Below are 26568 nucleotides of genomic sequence, written 5' to 3'. Positions count from 1 at the left end.
AGAAGCAAATGAACTTTTCTTCCATCCCTGTTGCAGACTGCATCTGGGGTGCAACTTCCATTTCACTGTATCTGAAGAAGTGTGCATGCACACGAAAGCTCATACCAAAATAAAAACTTAGTTGGTCTTTAAGGTGCTACTGAAGGAATTTTTTTTATTTTGCATCTGGGGTGTTGTGCACACAGAGATGTGCTTTGCCACTAAACTACGGACCTTTCTCCCCCAAGGCCTGTGTTGGGTTCAGTTTTGAAAGAACTGTGCACCAAGATTCGTTTTCTAATCCTCTCAAAATGTTTTCAGTCTCCCAGATGTAGAAAAACAACAACCCTGGCTAACAAGACATGTGTTTGCCCCCAAATTCTGTTCATGCGTGGCTCTTTTTTTTCCTTTTTCCAGAGGGGGCCCCAGAACGTCCACTGCATTTCTGTAAGTCAGGAGACTAAATCCTGTAGATTTTTCTCTGTGTACGGTTCCACTTTGCATTTAATTTCAGGAGATCTTTTAAAGGCCTCTCAGCAGAGGAGGAAATGGAACTGTATCCCGTGTTTTTGTGGACCGTCCAAAGTATATCGAGGGGTTCCAATGGAAACAAACATGAAAGGCGCAGGAACGTAACAGAGGGTTTGGGCTTTATTGTTCCGAACTCCAGGAAAAAATGGCAAGAATTATCTGTTACTATCTTCCATAGGGCAGTTCCTGGGCCATGAGGGTTGCATCTGGTCTGAATGCAAAAAAAGGTTTACTGGGCTGTTTGGGGGGGGGGGGTGCATCTTAGCAGTGGCCAAACTCACTGCAGTCTTTTAAACTGAGATTCCATCATCACCATCACTATCATCTGAATTTGCATACCACTCTTCATCCAAAGATCTCAGGGTGGTACACAGCCTAAAAATACAAAATGAACATTGCAAGGGGTTGGGATGGATGACCCTTCGGGTACCTTCCAACTCTACCATTCTATGCTTCTATTTAGACCACTGTGGGGAAAGTGGGAACTTTCTTTCTGTGCTCTCTCTCTCTCTGAGATCTTTCTGGGAAGGGGGATCAAAGCGACTGGAGGGATTGATGCAAATGTGACAATGAACTTGTAAAGGTTCTGGGTACCCCGGTTTAAAAGGATGTGGACAAGCTGGGAAGTGTGCAGAGGAGGGCAACCAAGGTGATCAAGGGTCTGGAAACTAAGCCTTATGAGGAACGGTTGAAGGAGTTGGGTATATTTAGCCTGGGAAAGAGGAGACTGAGAGCCATCTTCAAATATCTCAAGGGCTGTCCCATGGAAGATGGAGCAAGCTTGTTTTCTCCTGCTCTGGAGGGTAGGACTCGAACCAATGGCTCCACCCCCTTGACCTTGGTAGGCAAACTAAAGCCCGGGGGCTGGATCCAGCCCAACTGCCTTCTAAATTCGGCCTGCGGACAGTCCGGGAATCAGCCTGTTTTTACATGAGTAGAATGTGTGCTTTTATTTAAAATGCATCTCTGGGTTATTTGTTGGGCATAGGAATTCGTTCATTATTATTTCCCCCCCAAAGTATAGTCCAGCCCCCCCCCCCAAAGTCTGAAGGACAGTGGACCGGCCCCTGGCTGAAAAAGTTTCCTGACCGCTGCCCTTGATCATTCTGGCTGCCCTTTCCTGAGCCATTTCCAGCTCTAAAATACCCTTTTTGGAGTAAAGCGACCTGAACAGTACAAAGAAATTAGGTTGCTATCTTTTTTCTGGCAAAATACAGGGCAGAGCAGGGAAGCTGGGGGTGATTTTTTTTTTTTTTGCTGAAGTGACTTCAAAGCAATCCATTGCAATCTATTGCAGGCTAAGAGATGCACAACCATGAATATGTGAATCTGTCTGTGCTTGGCTACCCAGAGTTTAAATACATGACCATTCATACAGCCTTTCAAACACAGGCATTTGGAGAGAATCCCTGACTTGGGAGAGAGAGAGAGAGAGAGAGAGAGAGAGAGAGAGAGAGAGAGAGAGAGAGAGAGAGAGAGAGAGAGAGAAGACCTGAAATACAGGACAAAACTATATCAATACAGGACATAGCATTTTACATTGAAATTTGGGACAATCCTGTATTATACAGGACTGATAGCAACTCTAGAAAGAATCATAGAATCATAGAGTTGGAAGAGACCACAAGGGCCATCCAGTCCAACCCCCTGCCAAGCAGGAAACACCATCAAAGCATTCTTGACATATGCCTGTCAAGCCTCCGCTTAAAGATCTCCAAAGAAGGAGACTCCACCACACTCCTTGGTAGCAAATTCCACTGCCGAACAGCTCTTACTGTCAGGAAGTTCTTCCTAATGTTTAGGTGGAATCTTCTTGGCTATCGTATCACCCCTTAACCTTCTCACAGAGTGTACATCTCTTTGTGGCTATCTGCCTGCAATCCAAATGAATCCACATTTCAACTGATTAAGCTTGCATATTTTGGATTTCTCGCAGAGTTTTGTTTTGCTTCGGCCGAGAACCCCAGCAGAGCTGCTCAATATTTTCTCATGGTTCTGGGTCACGTATGTAAGCTCCTCGGGGCAGGTGGCTGGTTCTTCTTTAGTCGGTGGCCTGTTGCAACTGTCTCTTGGCTGCCCGTCAAGGGTGGTTTTGAGTCCAGCTGGCCTAAGCTATGCAGCCTGCGTTATCTTTCAGAGGGTCAAACCACGCGGTCCCAATAAATCGGTCTCTGGATCACTATGGGAGACATTTCATGTTCCTTGGGCTTTTGCCAGCTGCCCTTTCCTTCCCAGCTGGAGGACTTTTTAGCCTGGACTGTCATTGGATTAGGCAAGAGCTGTTAAATGTGCTTCATTGCCGCAGCTGAGAGCCGCTCTCAAGCCCCTTGCAGGCAGAGGATATTAAAAACTCGCCTGGTTCCTAGCAGTATAAATCACTGATCTTCATCTTCCTGTTTTGCAAGGGTGAATCACGGGAATTTCGGCACAGAATCTGCCTTGGTGGCCCCGTAGGATGACCTCTGTCAGGAGAGAGACTGGGGAATTGTGTCCTTGTTCATTCTCCTTGACCTCTCAGCGGCTTTCGAAACCATTTATAGTCGCATCCATCTGGAGTGACTGTCCGACTTGGGGGTGGGTGGCACTGCTGTGTGGTGGTTCCGGTCCTACTTGAACGGTCGTTTCCAGAGGGTGATGCTCTTTGGCACGATGGAGCCATCAATTTGGGGTTCCTCAGGGCTCAATCCCATCCCCTACGTTGTTTAGCATCTACAAGAAACCTCTGGGTGGGGTCATCCGGAGGTTTCGAGTACAGTCATACCTCGGCCGCTTCAGGTTGCGTGTTTTCGGGTTGCACACCGCGCCGCCGCACCCGAAAGTCCTGGAACGGGTTACTTCCGGGTTTCAGCGCCCGCACATGTGCAGAAGCACCGAATCATGACCCCCGCGTGCGCAGATGCGGCGCTACGGGTTGCGAACAAGTTGTGAACGCTGCGGGTTGTGAACATGCTTCGCGCACGGATCACGTTCGCAACCCAAGCGTCCACTGTACGTTGTCACCAGTATGCTGATGACACTCAGATCTATTTCTCTACATCTGCAGGTGACAACGTATGTGCAGGTGGAGGTGCTAGACCAGCGTCTTACCTTGGTAATGGACTGGATGAGAGCCAACAAACTGAAGCTCAATCCAGATAAGACTTAGGCACTGTGAGTGGGCGATTCCCTAAACCGGATGACTGGAAGGTTGCCTGATCTTTATGGAGTTAAGGTTCAATGTGTTACTATTAGCATATAAATGGGTCAGTGTGTCTGCCTGTTAACCGGAAGGTTCATGGTCCGAGTCCAACTAGGAACAGCTGTGGGCAGGATTCCTGCATTGCAGGGGGTGGACTAGATGTCCCCTGAGGTCCCTTCCAACTCTACAATTCTATGAAAAGGTGTAAGTGCGGAGGAGCCTACTGCTCCTCAACAAAGAGGACCTATATTTGCTCATATGAAGGCTGCTAGATCCCTTCCCTCCTCACAGAGCCCTGTAGCTGGATCAGGCCCACATCGTCTAGCATCTTGTCCTCACGGTGGTTTAATGCAGTGTTTCCCAACCTTGTGCGTCCAGATGTTTTGGGGCTAGAATTCCCATCATTCCTGACCACTGGCCTTGCTAGCTAGGGATGATGGGAGTTGTAGTCCCAAAACATCTGGAGGCACAAGGTTGGGAAACACTGGTTTAATGCCCTGAAAAGCATAGGAATCCAGGTAGACTGCCTCTGAAACTGGAAGCTCCATAGGAAGTTCGGAAGGACCCCCCCCCCCCCTGCGGCTAGATCAGGCCAAAGGGGCCTGATCTCAGGCAGCATCCTGCTCTCAGAGTGGCCAACCAGATGCCCCGGTCGGGAGAAGCTGGCAAGCAGGACTGGAGAGCAACACCTGCTCTGTCCTCGCTTGTCCCAGGAACTGGCATTCAGAGGCATCACTGCTTCCGTCAATGGAATGAAAATGTAGCTATCACTGGTACAGGGAGCCCTCCTGTCATTCATCTCTGCAGGCAGGGAAAGATTTGGCACCTGCACAGCATCCCGAGAGTCAGAGTGAAGTTGCTGCTAAGAGATCTCCGCTGTTGATGCTGCAGATTTAACTAGCCAGCCAAAATAAGGTCAGCCTAATTAGCCAGTGATTCATCGCCTTGCTTCTCCTCTAGGAATCGTGGAGCTTTATATTCCAGGCACATTTCAATTTCACCCTCCGCCCAGGGAGAAGGATTTCTGCCGTGGGTGGGAAGGCAGATGTTAGCATGATGTATGATCCCCATCCACCTTCTGCAAGGACAGGATCCATCCCTCCATCATAACAATTGCCATGGTTTTTTTTCCCCCATTCAGAGAAAAATGAACAAACATTTGACATTATGACAGCCCCTCCTTGGAAATAAAACGCCTTCTTTGTTCTGATCGGAATCAGATGTGGCAAAAGGGGCTTTTGAGTGCAGCGAGGCCACACATGAAATCTTAGACTCATGGAATTGGACAGTTGGAAGGGACTCTAATGGAGGTTCTTAGAAGCTTAGAAGCTCAACATCAAAAAAACCAAGATCATGGCCACTGGTCCCATCACCTCCTGGCAAATAGAAGGGGAAGAAATGGAAGCAGTGAGAGATTTTACTTTCTTGGGCTCCTTGATCACTGCAGATGGTGACAGCAGTCACGAAATTAAAAGACGCCTGCTTCTTGGGAGAAAAGCAATGACAAACCTAGATAGCATCTTAAAAAGCAGAGACATCACCTTGCCGATAAAGGTCCATATAGTTAAAGCTATGGTTTTCCCAGTAGTGATGTATGGAAGTGAGAGCTGGACCATAAAGAAGGCTGATCGCCGAAGAATTGATGCTTTTGAATTATGGTGCTGGAGGAGACTCTTGAGAGTCCCATGGACTGCAAGAAGATCAAACCTATCCATTCTGAAGGAAATCAGCCCTGAGTGCTCCCTGGAAGGACAGATCGTGAAGCTGAGGCTCCAATACTTTGGCCACCTCATGAGAAGAGAAGAATCCTTGGAAAAGACCCTGATGTTGGGAAAGATGGAGGGCACTTAGGAGAAGGGGACGACAGAGGACGAGATGGTTGGACAGTGTTCTCGAAGCTACGAACATGAGTTTGACCAAACTGCGGGAGGCAGTGCAAGACAGGAGTGCCTGGTGTGCTCTGGTCCATGGGGTCACGAAGAGTCGGACACAACTAAACGACTCAACAACAACAACAGAAGCTCCCAAGGATGGAGAGGCCACCACCTTCCAAGAAGTCCATTCCAAGGTCAAACAAATCTGACCATCAGAAAGTTCTTCCTGATGTTTAGTCCGGAATCTCCTTTCTTGCAACTTGAATCCATTGGTTGGCGCCCTGCCCCCAAGAGCAGGAGAAAACAAGCTTGCTCCACCTTCCATGGAACAGCCCTTCAGATATTTGAAGATGACTATTGTATCACCTTTCAAATGATAGGTTCTACAGTTTGGCAGGAATAACCAGCTAAACAAATATAAGACGGGGGACACCTGGCTTACTAGCAGTGCATGTGAAAAGGATCTAGTTTGCAGACGACACCAAATTGGGAGGGGTGGCTAATATCCCAGAGGACAGGATCACACTTCAAAATGACCTTAACAGATTAGACAACTGGGCCAAAGCAAACAAGATGAATTTTAACAAGGAGAAATGTAAGGTACTACACTTGGGCAAAAAAAAATGAAAGGCACAAATACAGGATGGGAGACACCGGGCTTGAGAGCAGTACATGTGAAAAGGACCTAGGAGTCTTGGTAGACCACAGACTTGACATGAGTCAGCAGTGTGATGCAGCAGCTCAAAAAGCCAATGCAATTCTGGGCTGCATCAATAGGAGTATAGCGTCTAGATCTAGGGAAGTAATAGTACCACTGTATTCTGCTCTGGTCAGACCTCACCTGGAGTACTGTGTCCAGTTCTGGGCACCACAGTTCAAGAAGGATACTGACAAGCTGGAATGTGTCCAGAAGAGGGCAACCAAAATGGTCAAAGGCCTGGAAACGATGCCTTATGAGGAACGGCTTAGGGAGCTGGGTATGTTTAGCCTGGAGAAGAGAAGGTTAAGGGGTGATATGATGACCATGTTCAAATATATGAAAGGATGTCATATGGAGGAGGGAGAAAGGTTGTTTTCTGCTGCTCCAGAGAAGCGGACACGGAGCAATGGATTCAAACTTCAAGAAAGAAGATTCCACCTAAACATTAGGAAGAACTTCCTGACAGTAAGAGCTGTTCGGCAGTGGAATTTGCTTCCAAGGGGTGTGGTGGAGTCTCCTTCTTTGGAGGTCTTTAAGCAGAGGCTTGACAGGCATATGTCAAGAATGCTTTGATGGTGTTTCCTGCTTGGCAGGGGGTTGGACTGGATGGCCCTTATGGTCTCTTCCAACTCTATGATTCTATGATTCTTGGTGGACCACAAACTGAACGTCAGTTAGCAGTGCGATGCAGTAGCAGCAAAAAAAAATAAGGTAAATGCTATCCTAGGCTGCATCAACAGAAGTCTAGTGTCCAGATCAAGGGAAGTCATAGTCCCACTCTATTCTGCCTGGGTCAGACCACATCTGGAATACTGTGTCCAGCTCTGGGCACCACAATTTAAGGAGGATGTTGACAAGTTGGAAGGTGTGCAGAGGCGTGAGACCAAGATGATCAAGGGCCTGGAAACCGAGCCTTATGAGGAACAGTTGAAGGAGTTGGGTATGTTTAGCCTGGAAAAGAGGAGACTGAGAGGAGATTGAAGAGCCATCTTCAAATATCTCAAGGCCTATTCACATGGAAGACGGAGCAATCTTGTTTTCTCCTGCTCTGGAGGGTAGGACTCGAGCTAATGGCTTCAAGTTACAAGAATGGAGATTGCAGGGGGTTGGACTGGATGACCCTGGGGGGTCCCTTCCAACTCTTCGATTCTGTGATGCTACGGTGTGCCCTTTGGATATACAATCTTGGCTCACCTCTGGTGTCACACTTGCCAATGCGTTGACCTCTGAGCTGCTCCAGCACAACGAGCCAAACCCAGACGCCCAACTGTGTCTCTCGGAAACAGCCTTCGGAGAAAGACACCGGGAGAGAAACACAGGCTGGATCTGTGGGGGTGGATTGTCCCAGCTTGGCTCCCCTACAGCCTTCAGTCTTTCGGACGTTCTGGTGCCGGGATCTGTCCTCCCAGAGGAGAAGCAATCACTCAGCATAAGCCGAGCAGACATTCTGGGAACGTGCTTTGGTGGACTCTGCCCAAGCCACAAACCCAGAGATGGAGCCCAAAGTCTCCCTGGGACACTTCGCGGCCACCCACTAAACCTCACTCGGCTCATTATGCCGAGGATTGGGTTTGACACGTCTGCCCCCGGCCAAGGATTACTCACCGAGTGTTTGCTGTATGCCTTCGTCTTCCCATGGCTACACCCAAAAGGCTGGGAGGTGGCATTTGCAAACCCACAAGGAGATGGACCTTGGCCAGGGGGGAAACTGAGATCCAGAAAGATCTAGCACTGGCTTTGTGCACACTTAGAATCACGAAATTGTAGAAATGGTAGGGACCCTAAGACTCATCTAGTCCAACCCCCTGCAATGCAGGATTCCTGTCCACAGCCGTCCCTGGGTGGACTCGGACCACCAACCCTCTGGTTGGTGCACAGGAATCATGCAATCAATCAATCAATGTAGCTGCTGCCAGTCAGTGCACTATTGGGCTAAATAATAATAATAATAATAATAATAATAATAATAATAATAATTTTATTTATACCCTGCCCTCCCCAGTCAAAACCGGGCTCAGGGCGGCTCACACCAATAAAATTACAATAAAACATAAAAAGCAATTGATTAAAATACAGATTAAAATACAGTATTAAAATTTAAAATTTAAGTTTAAAATGCAGCCTGATTTTAAGTAGTCCATAAATCCAAGCCATGAGGGAGGAAAACACAGGGGTCAGACTAAGTCCAACCCAAAGGCCAGGCGGAACAGCTCTGTCTTGCAGGCCCTGCGGAAAGATGACAAATCCCACAGGGCCCTGGTCTCCTGTGAAAGAGCGTTCCACAAGTTGGGGACAATCCTGAAAAGGCCCTGGCCCTAGTAGAGGCCAATCTAGCCACCTTATGGCTCGGGATCTCCAGAATATTGTTGTTTGTGGACCTTAAGGTCCTCCGCGGGGCATACCAGGAGAGGCGGTCCCGTAGGTACGAGGGTCCCAGAGTTCCGTCTCACAGTACAAAGTAGCCCTCTAAATTCCTACCAGCAACTTCTCGCTGTTTTTACCTGCAAAAGGTGGTGGGGGATGTGTGGTTTTCCCCAGTGGTCCTTACCTGCGAGGATGAAAACACCCACAAGGATCAGGAAGACCAACAGGTAGAGCCCAACCACGGCGTATTTGAGAGCAGCCAGGGAGCCCAGCTGTCCGCAGGGTCCCGATGGCCGCTTCCTGCTCCCTGGACCTGTAAGAGCAAGGGAAGGGCTGGTCAGGTTGAGGCTGGCTGCTTCGCCCTGCATTTAAATTCTTATCATCCCCATTAGTTCATTGCCTTCTTAGGAAACATCTCAAAACAACACGCAAAATATAAAAATACAGAGCTTAGCATAGAATTGGAGAGTTGGAAAGGACTCCAAGTGTCATCTTAAGTCCAACCCCCTGGACTGCAGGAATCTCAGCTAAAACATCCATGACAGATGACCACCCAACCTCTGCTTAAAAACCTCCAAGGAAGGAGAGTCCACAACCTCCAGAGGGAGTCTGTTCCACTGCATAACAGCTCTTTTTGTCAGAAAGTTTTTCTTGATGTTTAGTTGAAATCTCCTTTCTTGTAACTTAAAGCCATGAGTTCGAGTCCTACACTCCGGAGCAGGAGAAAACATGCTTGCTCCATCTTCCACGTGACAGCCCTTGAGATATTTGAAGATGGCTTTCATATCTCCTCTCAGTCTCCTCTTTTTCCAAGCTAAACATACCCAGCTCCTTCAACCGTTCCTCATCAGGCTTAGTTTCCAGACTTTCCTTGATCTGGACACTAGACTTCCGTTCCACAAACATTTAAAATCCAACACCCAGGAAAAAAACCTATTGTTCATCAACAAGCATCATGGGATCATGGAAATGTAGGGTTGGAAGGGACCCAAGGGTCATCTAGTCCAACCCTCTGCAATACAGGAATTTTGTGGATGTAAAGGATAACTTCATTGGAGGTTTTGAAGCAGGATGGCCACTTTTCAGGGATTCTTTAGCTGCGGTTCCTGTAGTGCACAGGGTTGGACTAGATGGCCCTTGGAGTCCCTTTCAACTCTACAAACATGCTGATTCCCTGACCGTCCGCGGGCCAGATTTAGAAGGCGATTGGGCAGGATCTGGCCCGCAGGCCTTAGGTTGCCTACCCCTGGTCTAGACCCTCAGGCTGAGGCAGAAAGAAGAAGAAATTTGCTCACGAGGAGGAGCGTTCAACAAGAACTCTTGCAAAACAAATCCCCGCCCCCCCAGGGTAAAAAATAAAATCCGGCCTAAGAAATTTATCACAATTTAATTTGCCAAAAGGAAGAAACTGATGCTGAGCTCCTGAGCCAAGACTTGCCTTAGAATGTGACTCTGGGGCAACATCAACTTTAAAAATAGCCAGGGAATAAAATAAAGAAAGGAGAGATGAGTTTGGAACGGCTTGCAAAGACATCCAAGCCCCCAAAGACGAGGTTCGCAAATAATAATTTTCAGACATTTGCAGCTTGGAGGTATGTTGCAAGCAATTTTCTGCAGTGTAGTAACTTTGCACATTCATCCTGGAGAGGGATTTGCCAGCTTGGTGTAGTGGCTAGAGTGCTGGGACTAGGACCTGGGAGACCCGGGTTCAAATCCTCACTCAGCCATTAACCTCACTGGGTGGCCTGAGGCTCACGTTTCCGTCTCTCAGTCTTGGAGAAAAAGCAGGCTGCCGGACCCTCCTTTCTTGGAGGTTTTTAGACAGGTCAGATGGCCACCTGACGGGGATCCTTTAGCTGTGGCTCCTGCATCGCAGGGGGTTGGACTAGAGGACCCTTGGGTGTCCCCTCCAGCTTTGCATTTTACGAGATGCTCTCAGAATGCAGCTCTAGCAAAGGCTGGCCCACTGGGGCTTATTAAAAATAATAATAATTTTTAATCATTATTTTCTTCCTTTAACATCAGTCTCAACATTGCAATACCAAACAATACAACTTTTAGCTCTGCCGAGATTTCGACTTTCCTCCCTCCCTCCCTTCAACAGGTTTCAAGTCCAATCGCGCAATTTAAATCTTTATCTACAGTCCACATTGTAGGATTTATTTCAATCCTGCTAGTGTCTTCAAATTCTTACAATTATCATTTAAATACACGTTAAATTTACTCCGGTCCCTTTGGAATTTCTGGTCATCCTGGCCTCGGATCCTGCAAGTCAATTTGGCCATTTCCGCATATTCCATCATCTTCGTCTGCCACTCCACAATAGTAATAGGTATCTCTTGTAACTTCCACTTTTGGGCCAATAAAGTTCTCGCTGCCGCTGCGGCATACATAAATAGTCTTTGATCTACCTTCGCAATTTCATTTCCCATCAAGCCTAGCAAAAATGCTTCAGGTTTCTTGGGAAATGTATACATTACTCTGCCTGGCCCACTGGGGCTTTGCAGGGCACTGCCGCACCCGCCTCGGTGTTAGTAATCACACCATTGTGTTGGATTTTTTAAATAGTCAAGTTACTTTAGAGCCGGTCTAATGTAAATACTGTCTGTTTAAGAGAATCAGGTGCAGGTGATTTCTGTTAATTGCTCACAGGCACGGGCTCTGCTTCTTGTATATAAGGCTCTGCCAGAAAGCCTTCTGTATCTCTTAGCTAGATCTTTCAGTTTGATTCATCTCTAAGTAGATCACTCTCTCAGTTGTTCTCAGTTTAAGAGATTCCCAGTTGAATCTTAGTATGAGAGTTGCTTAGTTATAAAGCTAGTTTGCTGTTAATTCTCAGGTAGTTTAATGGGAGTTTTGTGGGAGGTTTGGAAAGTGGGTAGATAATATTGCTAAGAGAGAAAGCATTTATCTTTAGTTTAAAGTCTCTTTAGATTCAGTTTGTTTTTCAAAGAAACCCAACCGTTTGTATTTTCATCTGCATACTTTTACAAGTGTGCAGCTAGTAAGGGGTTTCATATAAGGGAGATAATACCCTACGCTCTTGGTGGTGTTTTCTTAGCCAGGTCAACTTCTGACAGCGTATACTCTGCGTGAAGCGTACTTTAAAGGGCCGCTGTAAAACTGGGATATATGATTTAGGTTAAGCAGGTTTAAATATCCAGTTTTCTCCAATATTATTCTTATCATATATATATTATTTCTCAATACGTTGAGCGTTGGAGTTCACCCTTTACGAGCAAAAACACGATCTGCACGGGAGTGTCAGTTGTAATGACCACAACAACTCATCGCTGGTAGGTCTTGCCCCCATGAAGCAGTTGCAGACTGAAGGTCCCCACCTCCCCACAGCTCCCTCCTCTCCAGGCTTCTCCCCAAGCAATCGGAGACTATTCCAGTCAACCTCTCCTCCACCCTTTTCATGCCTCTTCTGGTTCTGGGAAACCAGGGGGGAAGGGAGCTTGTTGAAGCAGGAGGGGGAACCCCCTGTGACGCTTCACCAGCCTGATTCATCTCTGCCTCTTGGCACAGCCATTGTGGCTAGTAGCCTTTGACAGCCCCCCCCTCCATGAATTGGTCTAATCCTCCTTTAAAACCAATGAAGATGTTGACCATCACTGCCTCCTGTGGGTGGGAGTTCCATAGTTTAACAAAGACCTTTCTTCCATCCATTCTAAACTTTCCAGCATTCAACTTCATTGGCCATCCACAAGTCCTAGTTCTAGAAGACATCTGAAGGCGGCCCTGTATAGGGAAGCTTTTAATGTTTAATGTTTTCTTATGTTTTTTATATGCTGGAAGCCACCCAGACTGACTGCAGCAACCCATTCAGATGGGCGAGGTAATAATAATAATAATATTTTGTTATGAGAATGGGAGACAAAGTTTCTCCATGCCATGAAATATTTTATAGCTTTCTATCATGTTGCTTCTTGCTTTCCTTCTCTCTAAACTATGAAATCCTGAATAAAAAAAATTCCTTCCAGTAGCACCTTAGAGACCAACTAAGTTTGTCATTGGTATGAGCTTTCGTGTGCATGCACACTTCTTCAGGTACCAATGCACACGAAAGCTCATACCTATGACAAACTTAGTTGGTCTCTAAGGTGCTACTGGAAGGATTTTTTTAAATTTTCTTTTTGACTGCGTCAGACCAACACGGCTACCTACCTGTAACTAGTACTGCACTATGAAATCCTGAACACTCCTAGTTTCTTCAGAGAGGGGTCACTTGGTCATTTTAGTTGCCCTATTTGTCTAACTCCTGCATCAACAAAAGGATGTTTCTCCAGCTCACCTGGGCTGCTGAGATGCTTAGAACCAACCAGGTGTGGACTTTTGTATGAAATGAGGATGATCTGGCTTGGTTTCTGCTGCTGAAAGCAAATCCTGGGCTCAGCGCATGACCAAAGGCGCCCTGTTCTTTAATTCTAACTGTGGGTTGTATTCAAGGTAAAGATTCCGTCAGTGCAAGCGATTCTCTCCTAGCAAAACAGAAGGCATCCCCCCCTTCTTCTTTTGCACCCCCTAAGTCTGTTCTAGACAGCATCTTAAAAAGCAGAGACATCACCTTGCCTACAAAGGTCTGTATAGTTAAAGCTATGGTTTTCCCAGTAGTGATGTATGGAAGTGAGAGCTGGACCATAAAGAATTGATGCTTTTGAATTATGGTGCTGGAGGAGACTCTTGAGAGTCCCATGGACTGCTAGAAGATCAAACCTATCCATTCTTAAGGAAATCAGCCCTGAGTGCTCACTGGAAGGACAGATCGTGAAGCTGAGGCTCCAATACTTTGGCCACCTCATGAGAAGAGAAGACTTCCTGGAAAAGACCTTGATGTTGGGAAAGATTGAGGGCACTAGGAGAAGGGGACGACAGAGGACGAGATGGTTGGACAGTGTTCTCGAAGCTACGAACATGAGTTTGACCAAACTGCGGGAGGCAGTGGAAGACAGGAGTGCCTGGCGTGCTTTGGTCCATGGGGTCACGAAGAGTCGGACACGACTAAACGACTAAACAACTAAACAACAACAACAAGTCTGTTATGGGGCTTACCCAATCTTCTGAAACAGATTTGGCGGGTGAGGTGTGTATGGAAGGAAGAGGTGGAGAAGTCCCCTTGTGCAAGCAGAAGTCATTCCGCTCGTGCAGCTATTTAGTTGAATACTGACCTGTGCATCTTATGCACCTGAGTAAATTTGGCTGGCAAATTTCAGGGTCGGCCAAATCTGCCCCAGCCCTGCGATAGAAGTTGCACAACTTCTGAGCTCAGTTTAGTAGCAACCAAACTGCCCTTTCCCCAGGAGCAAAGCTTAATTTCCAGCGCTTGTCATCAGCGAACATAATTTAGTTCCTAATATCCCCTAAACTATGAGGTCATTTTTTATTATTATTTTTGCAAGTTTTAATATATTCGGAGTTGGGATATGAGCTACTTACTGCAAGAGGGGTTTGCAGAATGCAGCTGGACTTCTCATTGGGGATAAGCAGGTTGAAACCCAATAGAAAAAGGTGCTTGCTCTCATTCTGGTTGCTGGGACATCATGTCAATGGAGGAAAGAGCTGGTTGTGAACATGGGGGGGCAAGGAGACCCCCTCCCGTGGATTTGGCTCTATGGCTCAGCACAGAGGTGGCTGCAGAACAGCGGTAGACCCAGGTGGTGTTTTGACAAACAGGCAGTTGTAACTAAGTCGGGAGGAGAACCTGAGTCCGGAGGTTGCCAAATGAGGTGAAAATTGGCCCTCGGGGAGAATCTCCCAGCTCTTGCCAGGAAGCCAGAACAGCAGCTGGACAGGTGGGCTTGGAAATGGGCAGAGAAGCAGCCCCCTCCTCGGCGCTGCCTGCGGGGTAGCAAGTCGGTCCCTCCCTGCTTGGTTTTGCAAAAGGGCTTTCCAGTGTATCAGAGAACTGCTGCTGGAGGGCAGTTTTGCAGAATTGTTGTTGTTGTTTAGTCGTTTAGTCGTGTCCGACTCTTCGTGACCCCATGGACCAGAGAACGCCAGGCACTCCTGTCTTGCACTGCCTCCCGCAGTTTGGTCAAACTCATGTTGGTAGCTTCGAGAACACTGTCCAACTATCTCGTCCTCTGTCGTCCCCTTCTCCTTGTGCCCTCAATCTTTCCCAACATCAGGGTCTTTTCCAGGGAGTCTTCTCTTCTCATGAGGTGGCCAAAGTCTTGGAGCCTCAGCCTCACGATCTGTCCTTCCAGTGAGCACTCAGGGCTGATTTCCTTAAGAATGGATAGGTTTGATCTTCTTGCAGTCCATGGGACTCTCAAGAGTCTCCTCCAGCACCATAATTCAAAAGCATCAATTCTTCGGCGATCAGCCTTCTTTATGGTCCAGCTCTCACTTCCATACATCACTACTGGGAAAACCATAGCTTTAACTATACGGACCTTTGTCGGCAAGGTGATGTCTCTGCTTTTTAAGATGCTGTCTAGGTTTGTCATTGCTTTTCTCCCAAGAAGCAGGCGTCTTTTAATTTCGTGACTGCTGTCACCATCTGCAGTGATCAAGGAGCCCAAGAAAGTAAAATCTCTCACTGCCTCCATTTCTTCCCCTTCTATTTGCCAGGAGGTGATGGGACCAGTGGCCATGATCTTGGTTTTTTTGATGTTGAGCTTCAGACCATATTTTGCGCTCTCCTCTTTCACCCTCCTTAAAAGGTTCTTTAATTCCTCCTCGCTTTCTGCCATCAAGGTTGTGTCATCTGCATACCTGAGGTTATTGATATCAATAACCTCAGTTTTGCAGAAAGCCCCTGCAAAATGACCCCCAACCTTTTCCGGTGATTGTTTAGGGATCATTTTAAAAAGGGCTTTCAAAGCCTTCGGATGACTAGCTGTGTGAACCAAATTGGGGGAGGTTACCCCCTATCTAAGGGGCGGTGCAAAGAAATTCCTGAAAGACTGCCTGCCCCTTAGGACACCTGCTCATGATTACACTGCACCCATCAGAAGATCACAGGGCAGTGAACCCACAAATGGGCATTTTCGGCCATTGCCCCATAGTCTCTGGAAGGCCCTTCCCTGTGTCCAGGGTCATCTTAAGTATATCTGGCGCCCTGGCGCCGTGGTGCGGCGGATCCCTCCGGCGCCCCCCCCCGTTTCCCTGCACGGCGCCCCCCTGGCGGGCCGGCGCTCTGGCGCCCTGCGCCACCCAGCCTGGCCGTAGGGCCAGCCCTGCCTGTGTCGTACACAAAGCATCATCCACCAGTGACTTCAAACATCTCGTAAAGACATCTCTTTTTACCCAAACTTTCCCTGACCCTTAAAACCAGTTTTTATTTGTTTGAATTCCCCAAATTCCTGTTTTTATTTCCCTGCCTTACTGGTTTTATGTTGTGTTTTTATTTTCACGATGCTGTTTTTTTTATTTTTTATGGCTTAAAAAAAATACTAAGCAGTTTGCAAACACTTTTAAATACACAAACATCGAACCCCAAGGCTTCAACAGCTGTTGTGTTTGGCAACAATCCATTCTGCTTCGGAAACTACTCGGTCTGTGTTCATTTATCACTAACATCTTTCCTCTGTGATGTTGGGATGTGCTACTTAGAAGGATAGGCTCTTTCTTATTACAAAGGGTAGGTTTGTGCAAAGATAGCCAAATGGTGGGAACCAATCCAATTGAAACGACCCAAAATCAAGAAGCAAAATGTTTGCCGTGATGCTAATGGAACCAGGACTGAAGATGCTTGACTGGGATTGCTGGTCCAGCAGCTGTACATGCACTAATGATAGGTTGGGTGACTCAGTTGGTTAGAGTGTGGTGCTGATAACATGAAGGTTGCAGGTTCGATCCCCGTATCGGACAGCTGCATATTCCTGCATTGCAGGGGGGTTGGACTAGATGACGCTCAGGGTCCCCCTTCCAACTCTACGCTTCTATGATTCTATGCGGGACTCTCTCTAAATGACGCCAAAAGGGGAAAAAAAATAACCTCCTTCCTAATGAACATGCTGCTCCCTTTTGAATGGAGATAGTTGGCAATGGAAATGGCTGAAATAATAGAATCATAGAGTTGGAAGGGACCCTAAGGGTTCATCTAGTCCCCTGCAATGCAGGAATCTCAGCTCAAGGCTATCCAACTGATGGCCATCCAAGCTTGGTTGAAAACCTCCAAGAAGGTCTGTGGGAGACTGTTCCACTGTTGAACAGATATTGCCATCTGGAAGTTCTTCCTAATGTTTTGTCAGTCTCCTTCCTTGTAACGTGAAGCCATTGGTTCAAGTCCTACCCTCTGGAGCAGGGTAGGCAACCTCAGGCCCGTGGGCCGGATGCAGCCCAATCGCCTTCTCAATCTGGCCCATGGACGGTCCGGGAATCAGCATGTTTTTACATGAGAAGAATGTGTCCTTTTATTTAAAATGCATCTCTGGGTTATTTGTGGGGCATAGGGATTTGTTCATTATTTTTCCCCCAAAATATAGTCTGGCCCACCACATGGTCTGAGGGATGGTGGACCGGCCCACGGCTGAAAAAGGTTGCTGACCCCTGCTCTGGAGCAACAGAGAGCAAGGTTGCTCCACCTTCCGTCTGCTCCCATCAATGCTAGTCAGCCAAAGACAATCAGCGCACAACATCCCAACTTCCCCTGTTCTATTCCAAACAAAAGTCTTCCTAACTGGTGTGTCTTCCACAGTTTTTTTTGTTTTGTTTTGTTTTTGAGTTGTGGTCTAAAACATCAGGTGGCTAATACCCCAGAGGACAGGATCACACTTCAAAATGACCTTAACAGATTAGACAACTGGGCCAAAGCAAACAAGATGAATTTTAACAAGGAGAAATGTAAAGTACTACACTTGGGCAAAAAAGAAAGAAAGGCACAAATACAGGATGGGTGACACCTGGCTTGAGAGCAGTACATGTGAAAAGGACCTAGGAGTCTTGACATGAGTCAGCAGTGTGATGCAGCAGCTAAAAAAGCCAATGCAATTCTGGGCTGCATCAATAGGAGTATAGCATCTAGATCTAGGGAAGTAATAGTACCACTGTATTCTGCTCTGGTCAGACCTCACCTGGAGTACTGTGTCCAGTTCTGGGCACCACAGTTCAAGAAGGATACTGACAAGCTGGAATGTGTCCAGAAGAGGGCAACCAAAATGGTCAAAGGCCTGGAAACGATGCCTTATGAGGAACGGCTTAGGGAGCTGGGTATGTTTAGCCTGGAGAAGAGAAGGTTAAGGGGTGATATGATAGCCATGTTCAAATATATAAAAGGATGTCATATAGAGGAGGGAGAAAGGTTGTTTCCTGCTGCTCCAGAGAAGCGGACACAGAGCAATGGATTCAAACTTCAAGAAAGAAGATTCCACCTAAATATTAGGAAGAACTTCCTGACAGTAAGAGCTGTTCAACAGTGGAATTTGCTGCCAAGAAGTGTGGTGGAGTCTCCTTCTTTGCAGGTCTTTAAGCAGAGGCTTGACAGCCATATGTCAAGAATGCTTTGATGGTGTTTCCTGCTTGGCAGGGGGTTGGACTGGATGGCCCTTGTGGTCTCTTCCAACTCTATGATTCTATTATTCTAGAGCAAGCTTGCTCCACCTTCCGTGTCCTCCCATCAATGCCAGTCAGCCAAAGACAATTAGTGCACAACATCCCAACTTCCCCTGTTCTATTCCAAACAAAAGTCTTCCTAACTGGTGTGTCTTCCACAGTTTTTTTTTTTTGTTTTTTTTTTGAGTTGTGGGCTAAAACATCAGGTGAGAGCACCAGATTGGAGAAGACTCTCCCTTTCCTTGCCTCCGCCTTCCTGTCAGAAATCCATTTGGAATGGCTTTCTAAAACCACTCTGCTGTTTATTTGGCCTGGCCTCCGACTCAAGTGTGTTCCATAAACCTTCAGCGCACTTCCTGCGTCATTGCTGCCACTCTCATCTCATTGTGTGACCTCTTGGCTATTAAACGATTGTTCGCAAGCACAATTAAAAGAAAGAACGACTTGCGAAACTTGAGGCCCGAGGTCTACGTTATTCTTGTAAAGAGAGATGGAGAGAGATTATTTATGTACATACCATCACATTTGGAAGGCTTTCTGGACAGACATTAATTTGCCTTTCAATCTTATCAGGGCCATACTTGACATCAGGAAAAGTGGGGGAACCTGTCTCAGATCCAGATCCTTCAGAGATATCATAAGAACATAAGAAGAGCTTGCTGGATCAGGCCAGTGGCCCATCTAATCCAGCATCCTGTCCTCACAGTGCCCAACCTGATAGAATCATTGAATCTTAGAGTTGGAAGGGACCCAAGGGTCATCTAGTCCAACCCCCTGCGATACAGGAATCTCAGCTGAAGCATCCCTGACAGATGGCCACCCAACCTCTGCTTCAGAACCTCCGAGGAAGGAGAGTCCAAAATCTCTGTTTCGCTGTCAAACAGCTCTTACTGTCAGAAAGTCAGAATCTCCTTTCTCGTAAATTGAAGCCATTGGTTCGAGTCCTACCTTCCAGAGCAGGAGAAAACAAGCTTGCTCCATCCCTTGTATGACAGCCCTTGAGATCTTTGAAGATGACTCTCGTCTCTCCTCTCAGTCTCCTCTTTTCCAGGCTAAACATAACCCATTCTTTCAAACGTTCCTCTTGAGGCGTGGTTTCCAGACCCTTGATCTTCTTGGTTGCCCCCCTCTGTGTCCATTCAGGTGCCCCTGGGAAACCCGCAAGCAGGATTTGAGCACAAGAGCCCTCTCTGCTCCTGCGGTTTCCAGCAACTGTTATTCAGAAGCGCAGTTGCTTCCAACTGTGGAGAAATAGCATAGCTCTCATCGCCAGCAGCCATTGATAGCCCTCTCCTCCTTGAATTTGCCTAATCGTCATCTAAAGCCATCTAAGTTGTTGGCCATCGTTGCCTCCTGTGGGAGAGAGTTCCACAGTTTATCTTTTGCTGTGTGTGGAGAAGTCCATTCCCCAGGCATTCCCCTCTGTTTTGGGACAGATACCAGTCAGGTGGCCTGCCCTGAACTCACCGCACAATTGCCTGTCCTCGGGCATGGTGTTGGAAATTAAGATTTAGAGAGTAGCCCAATCCACTCTTAAATGTGGAACAGGCCAGTGGGGGGGAATTCCATCCCACCCTTTGCCTCAGGCAGCAAAACATCTTGGGCAGACGTGAGATCTTATCTTGTATACCAGATTTTATTCCTCTCCCCACCCCCAATAGACCCCATGCCCCTGTCCTTATACCCAGAGCACGATGATGACAATAACAATGTGTTTTTATAAGGAAGAACTGTTTGTGCTCAGAAAGGAAGATAACCTCTGGATTGAATATTTGCTGCATACAGAGCAACTCTGAGCTCACCAGCTTCATCCCGGATATTTAGCCTTTATTTACATCTGGTGCTCATGCCAACTTGCAAAGGATGGAAGACACATTAATCTCTCTCTTGGCATATATATGTAGCGGGAGAGGTCAGAAACATTATTACAGTCTGCGACTCTTAGTCATTACTGTACGTATCCTTTTGAGTAAATCAAGGAACTTAATTGGGAGGCAAACCATTGTTGTTTCACCCCCCAAGAGCTCAGGGAAGTTTCCATGAGAAGCCTACTAGTCTGTTCAGCCCAGTTCCAACTCTCCGTTTGCTGGATTTGGCCTGGCTCTGCAAAGTCTTCCAGGAGATCAGAGACCTTCCCCCATCTCTGTTCATTTATGGCTCCTCTAGACAAACCTTCCCCAAACTGGCTCCTTCCAGGGGTGTTGGACTACAACTCCCATCAGCGCCAGACAGCTCCCCGCTAACATTCCTCCGACGAAAATAGGAGAAATCAGGAAGTGCCTCCCTCTTTTGATCTCCTGCACACCTGAACGTCCTCTGCGCATTGACATTGGTCACCCTGAGCCAACGGCAACCTCTCTGCCTCACCTACTTTGCAGGATTGTTGTGAAGAAAAAAATGTGCTAGGGAAGGGGTTGTGAACAATGCCTTCCATGGATGAATGTTGTTGTTGTTGTTGTTTAGTCATTTAGTCGTGTCCGACTCTTCGTGACCCCATGGACCATAGCACGCCAGGCACTCCTGTCTTGCACTGCCTCCCACAGTTTGGTCAAACTCATGTTCGTAGCTTTGAGAACACTGTCCAACCATCTTGTCCTCTGTCGTCCCCTTCTCCTTGTGCCCTCAATCTTTCCCAACATCAGGGTCTTTTCCAGGGAGTCTTCTCTTCTCATGAGGTGGCCAAAGTCTTGGAGCCTCAGCTTCACGATCTGTCCTTCCAGGGAGCACTCAGGGCTGATTTCCTTCAGAATGGAGAGGTTTGATCTTATTGCAGTCCATGGGACTCTCAAGAGTCTCCTCCAGCACCAGAATTCAAAAGCATCAATTCTTCGGCGATCAGCCTTCTTTATGGTCCAGCTCTCACTTCCATACATCACTACTGGGAAAACCATAGCTTTATCTATACGGACCTTTGTAGGCAAGGTGATGTCTCTGCTTTTTAAGATGCTGTCTAGGTTTGTCATTGCTTTTCTCCCAAGAAGCAGGCGTCTTTTAATTTCGTGACTGCTGTCACCATCTGCAGTGATTATGGAGCCCAAGAAAGTAAAATCTCTCACTGCCTCCATTTCTTCCCCTTCTATTTGCCAGGAGGCGATGGGACCAGTGGCCATGATCTTGGTTTTTTTGATGTTGAACTTCAGACCATATACTGCGCTCTCCTCTTTCACCCTCATTAAAAGGTTCTTTAATTCCTCCTCACTTTCTGCCATCAAGGTTGTGTCATCTGCATATCTGAGGTTGTTGATATTTCTTCCGGCAATCTTAATTCCGGCTTGGGATTCATCTAGTCCAGCCTTTCGCTGGATGAATGGGATGAAGTAAAAATTTAGTGGTAAGCTGCCTTGAATCCCCATCAGGGATAAAAAGGTGGAACCATCATCACCGTGGTTTCCTGCCTCTTCCAGTGCTAGAAGTTCACAAGTTCTAGCGACAGGAGAAAGGGAGAAGCAAGTTTCTCCATTCCCTTTCTCCAGGCTGTGTGTGAACTTACATTCTCCCACCAAGTCTCCTCCTATTCTCTCTCTTTTTAAATGTATTTTATTGTTCATTTTCAGATTTTACAGTTGAATCACAAATCTAAATTTATGCTTCCAATTAAGACATCCAGTCATCAACTCCCCTCCTCCCACTTTCTGCGGTTGTTGTTGTTATTGTTTAGTCGTGTCCGACTCTTCATGACCCCATGGACCATAGCACGCCAGGCACTCCTGTCCTCCACTGCCTCCTGCAGTTTGGTCAGACTCATGTTCGTAGCTTCAAGAACACTTATACAGTGGTACCTCTACTTACAAATTTAATGCGTTCCAAACGCCCATTCGTAAGTCGGAAAAATAGGAATGCATTGGGAGAAAAAATTCGTATGTCGAAGCAACCCTATCTAAAAATTCGTAAGTAGAAAAAATCCTATCTAAACCGCATCCAAAATGGCGGATGGAGCTCCAATCGTAAGTAGAAGTAGAAGTAGAAGTAAGTAGAGTTATTCGTAAGTAGAGGTACCACTATATATAAAAATAATAATAAAAATTGTCCAGTAGCACCTTAGAGACCAACTAAGTTTGTTTTTCGTATAAGCTTTCGTGTGCATGCACACTTCTTTAGATACTGTACACTGAAACAGAAGTCACCAGACCCTTAAATATAGTGGAAGGCTGGGATGAAATTTTTCTCAGGAGGGTAGTAGGAGATGGGTGATTGGCTCAATGCGCTTCATCTATTTACTGTTCATCCTTTTATGTTTTATTTAAGTTATTCTCACGGCACGTTTTTATATCAGTCCTGCTAGGGATTTAAGTTGTTTACAATAATTCTTCAGATAGTCAATAAATTCTCCCCATTCTATATTAAAACATCTCTCTCCTTGATTTCTTAATCTTCCAGTAAGGTTTGCCATTTCTGCATACTCCATCATTTTTTGTTGCCAATCTTCCTTCGTTGGAAAGTCTCCTCCTCCTCCTCTCAAACCTCTGTCCTCTCCCTTAAAAGGTAAAGGGACCCCTGACCATTAGGTCCAGTCGTGCCCGACTCTGGGGTTGCGGCGCTCATCTCGCATTATTGGCCAAGGGAGCCGGCATACAGCTTCCGGGTCATGTGGCCAGCATGAGAAAGCCGCTTCTGGCAAACCAGAGCAGCACACGGAAACGCCGTTTACCTTCCCACTGTAGCGGTACCTATTTATCTACTTGCACTTTGACATGCTTTCGAACTGCTACGTTGGCAGGATCTGGGACCGAGCAACGGGAGCTCAGCCCGTCGCGGGGATTCGAACCACCGACCTTCTGATTGGCAAGCCCTAGGCTCTGTGGTTTAACCCTGTCCTCTCCCTTAGGTCTCCACTTTTACAGCACACAATTTTTTCCTACTTCTAAAGGGTTAAGAATCGAGAAAGGCACCCGAGTTCACATAACCGCATTACAAAGGGTTGTGGCTGCGGTCTGGAGCAATAAAACAGTGAGGTCACCCTTTGGTTGGCAAAGTCAACCAGTTGAGTCCCCAAAGAAAACACAGTGCTGTAAAAAAAACAATAATATGTTTTTTATTTATTTATATCTTTGGAGAGGTGGCTAAGCCATGAGCTTAAAGCTTGCTGCCTCTCCCCAGCGCTGGTCCAATATGTATTTTATTACCGGCCTGTTCTTAGCATCAATTTACAGCGCTTGGTCCCTCTCGCCAGCCAAACAGATGGAAGCAGAGGTTTCATAATAAGGACAGTTGCATTATTTTTTTCTGACATTAACACTTATATCAGGCCCTTGGCGAGCGCTAGGGGGCTTGGCGTGGACCCCAGAAAGAGCCGCTCCTTTTCTGAGGCCGGCTGCAGCTGTGCAGAGGAGCTCATCCACTTCCGTATGGAAACGGGGGGGGGGGGCCACGACAAGATTGCAACCTGCAAATGTGGCCATGTTCAAATATCTGGGGGCTGCCCTGTGGAAGATGGAGCAAGCTTGGTTTCTGGTGCTCTGTGTCAGGAGTATGGTCAGGAGTCAGGCTCTGGGGCCTGTAGTGCTTTGCAGGACTGGGGCCTGCCTCAGCTTGTGCTGGAGAAGCAAGGAGTGGCCACTCAGGTGAAGACCTCAGCTTGTGCTGGAGAGGCAAGGAGTGGTCACTCAGGTGAGGCCACTTGATACCTCACTGCACCTGGTGGCAGGAGCTGGGAGGGATAAAAGCTCAGCATTTCCCTTCAGCTCTTTGCCACAGCAACGCTACCCCTGCCTGGTTGCCTCTGGCCTCTCGCTCCTTGGACCCTTGCCTTGCCGACGCCTTGATCCTCGACCCTTGGACCCTTGCCTTGCCGACGCCTTGATCCTCGACCCTTGGACCCTTGCCTTGCCGACGCCTTGATCCTCGACCCTTGGACCCTTGCCTTGCCGACGCCTTGACCCTCGACCCTTGGACCCTTGCCTTGCCGACGCCTTGATCCTCGACCCTTGGACCCTTGCCTTGCCGACGCCTTGATCCTCGACCCTTGGACCCTTGCCTTGCCGACGCCTTGATCCTCGACCCTTGGACCCTTGCCTTGCCGACGCCTTGATCCTCGACCCTTGGACCCTTGCCTTGCCGACGCCTTGATCCTCGACCCTTGGACCTTTGCCTTGCCAATGCCTTGCTCCTTGACTCCCAGACCTTCGCCTCTGCCTTGCTCCTTGACCCTGCAACTGCCTGCTGCTGGACCCTCAGCCCTGCACCTGTTCCTGCTTCTACATCACCATCTTGCCTCTGGTCCTGACGCCCTCAGTCAGGGCTTCAATCGCCCGCCGACCGGACCGTGACACTCTGGAGGAGAGGACCCGAACCCGTGGATTCAAATGGCAAGGAAAGTTAACCTCAGAAACCTCAGAAAAAAATGAGAAAATGAAAGATTCTAAAATGGACAGGTGCTGGGCTCTGAGATCCTGAATGTCTCCTCTCTGTCACAGCAAACAAGGGGGATGTTTTCCGTGAGTTGTCCACCGAAACCCCCAAATCCCTTCCACGACTGCTTCAGATCACGCAGATCATTGTGTGTATGTGAAGTTTTTGTTTTTGTGCCTTTCTTTTGCCCTGAAGTGCCCCCTCTCCAATCACTTAACTCCCAATCAATCTCATAAGGACAAGCTGCACAGCTCAGTTTGAAAGCTGGGATGGGCATCTGTTCTGGGACAAGGGAATGGCACTTGATGCCTCCCCCCAGGATGGGCAGGCTTCCTCCTATGCCAAGGAAGGCATTGGGGGTCATTTCCATGCCAGGAGAACCAGTCCTGAAACGGATTGGCAGATGAATGGGAAGACGGAAGGGAACACTTCTTCATGGTTGAACTATGGAACTCATTGCCACAGGAGGCAGGCAATGGTGGCCACTGTCTTGGACATCTTTAAAAGAGGATTGGACAAGTTTGGGAGCACATTGGGCTTGGATGTATCTGTCCACACCTATAAAGTCAGTGGGGGAATCAATCTATTTCCAGGCTGATAAGACTGTTGTGTTCCAAAGATTAAAGTGTGAGCATCTCTGATTAATAAAACTGAGGTCCCCCCCCCTTTACATTTATGGCTTTATTTATTCATTTGTTTGTTTGTTTCAGCTTCTGCATGTTTGTTTAATTTGTAATTTTTAAAACTCAAAGATTATTTTATTGGAAGAGGTTTTTTAACAGAGGTTGGATGGCCATCTGTCAGGGATTCTCTGCATTGCAGGGGTTGGACTAGAGGACCTCTGGGGGTCCTTCCTGCTCTACAGTTCTGTGATTCTATGATCAGCCGATCCAATAAAAAATGATTTATTTTTTTATCAGAGAAGCTGAGGAAGGCAGAAGTTGAAACGTTTTGCACCTAAATAAATAAAGACTCTTGCTTTGATAATCACACTAACGTAGATATTATTTTACTGGTTAACCGGATCCTAAAAGGGAGCCAGGGCAAGCTTGTGTATGGTGCTGTGTGATGCTTTTATAAATCCTCACAGACACAAAAAAAGTTGCATTTCAACAGACATTTAAATATAAAAGTAGAGATATGTTTTGTGAGCCTAGAGGTGTGTCAGAAAATCTGAAGAAGAGGGTGATCTGATGGGCAATCGAATTCTGAGCCACACATTTCATAGAATCATAGAGTTGGAAGGGACCCCCAGAGACAATCTAGCCCAACCCTCTGCAATGCAGGAATCTCAAAGAATCCCTTGGATTCTTGGATCAGGCCAGTTTGTAATTGGGAATTGTAAAAACAGAATTACTCAGCCATCCCTGTTCCGTGAACCCTCGAAACACAGAAGATCTCGCACGGAGCTCCTTCCTGCCATGTACTCATGACTTACCATCATCACAGAGGTTCAGCTTCGAGAGGTTCTTTCCGTCAAACTGCTCCTCGAAGACGGACCCGTTCTCTCTCTCGCCAAAGGTATGGAGGTACATGGCTTTGTTCTCCATCCTTTCACCTGCGGGAGACACACGGAAGAAGCCAGTCAGGAAAATGGGGGAGGCGTCACCATAGCTCAGCAGCAGAAGTCGCCAGGCTCGGTCCCCGGCATCTCAGGAGATTGAGAAGTTGGAACTACAGGGAGATCAAGGTGATGGAAACTAAGCCTGATGAGGAACGCTGGAAGGAGCTGGGTATGTTAGCCTGGAAAAGAGGAGTCATAGAATCATAGAATCATAGAGTTGGAAGAGACCACAAGGGCCATCCAGTCCAACCCCCTGCCAAGCAGGAAACACCATCAAAGCATTCTTGACATATGCCTGTCAAGCCTCTGCTTAAAGACCTCCAAAGAAGGAGACTCCACCACACTCCTTGGTAGCAAATTCCACTGCCGAACAGCTCTTACTGTCAGGAAGTTCTTCCTAATGTTTAGGTGGAATCTTCTTTCTTGAAGTTTGAATCCATTGCTCCGTGTCCGCTTCTCAGGAGACTGAGAGGAGATTGGAGAGCCATCTTCCAATCGCTCAAGGGCTGTCACATGGAAGAGGGAGCAA

At 47.2% G+C, this 26568-nt stretch overlaps 1 protein-coding gene across 2 annotated transcripts in view; it reads right to left on the bottom strand.

Moving 5' to 3' along the window:
* Nucleotides 1–26568, bottom strand: part of SCARA5 (scavenger receptor class A member 5) — a 95433-nt gene that overhangs the window by 63107 nt on the left and 5758 nt on the right. For both annotated transcript variants that reach the window (XM_035110732.2, XM_060273202.1), the window contains exons 2-3: nucleotides 25914–26033; nucleotides 8811–8939 (exon numbers count right to left, since the gene is read on the bottom strand). In XM_035110732.2, coding sequence (XP_034966623.1) covers nucleotides 8811–8939; nucleotides 25914–26025 — 241 coding nt within the window. In that variant the 5' untranslated portion in view covers nucleotides 26026–26033. The remainder of the gene's footprint in view (nucleotides 1–8810; nucleotides 8940–25913; nucleotides 26034–26568) is intronic.

The sequence above is a fragment of the Zootoca vivipara genome, chromosome 3 (assembly GCF_963506605.1).
Source record: "Zootoca vivipara chromosome 3, rZooViv1.1, whole genome shotgun sequence".
NCBI classification, from domain to species: Eukaryota; Metazoa; Chordata; class Lepidosauria; order Squamata; family Lacertidae; genus Zootoca; species Zootoca vivipara.
Note: the sequence above shows the minus strand (reverse complement) of the source record. Positions and strands in the feature narration are given on the sequence as shown.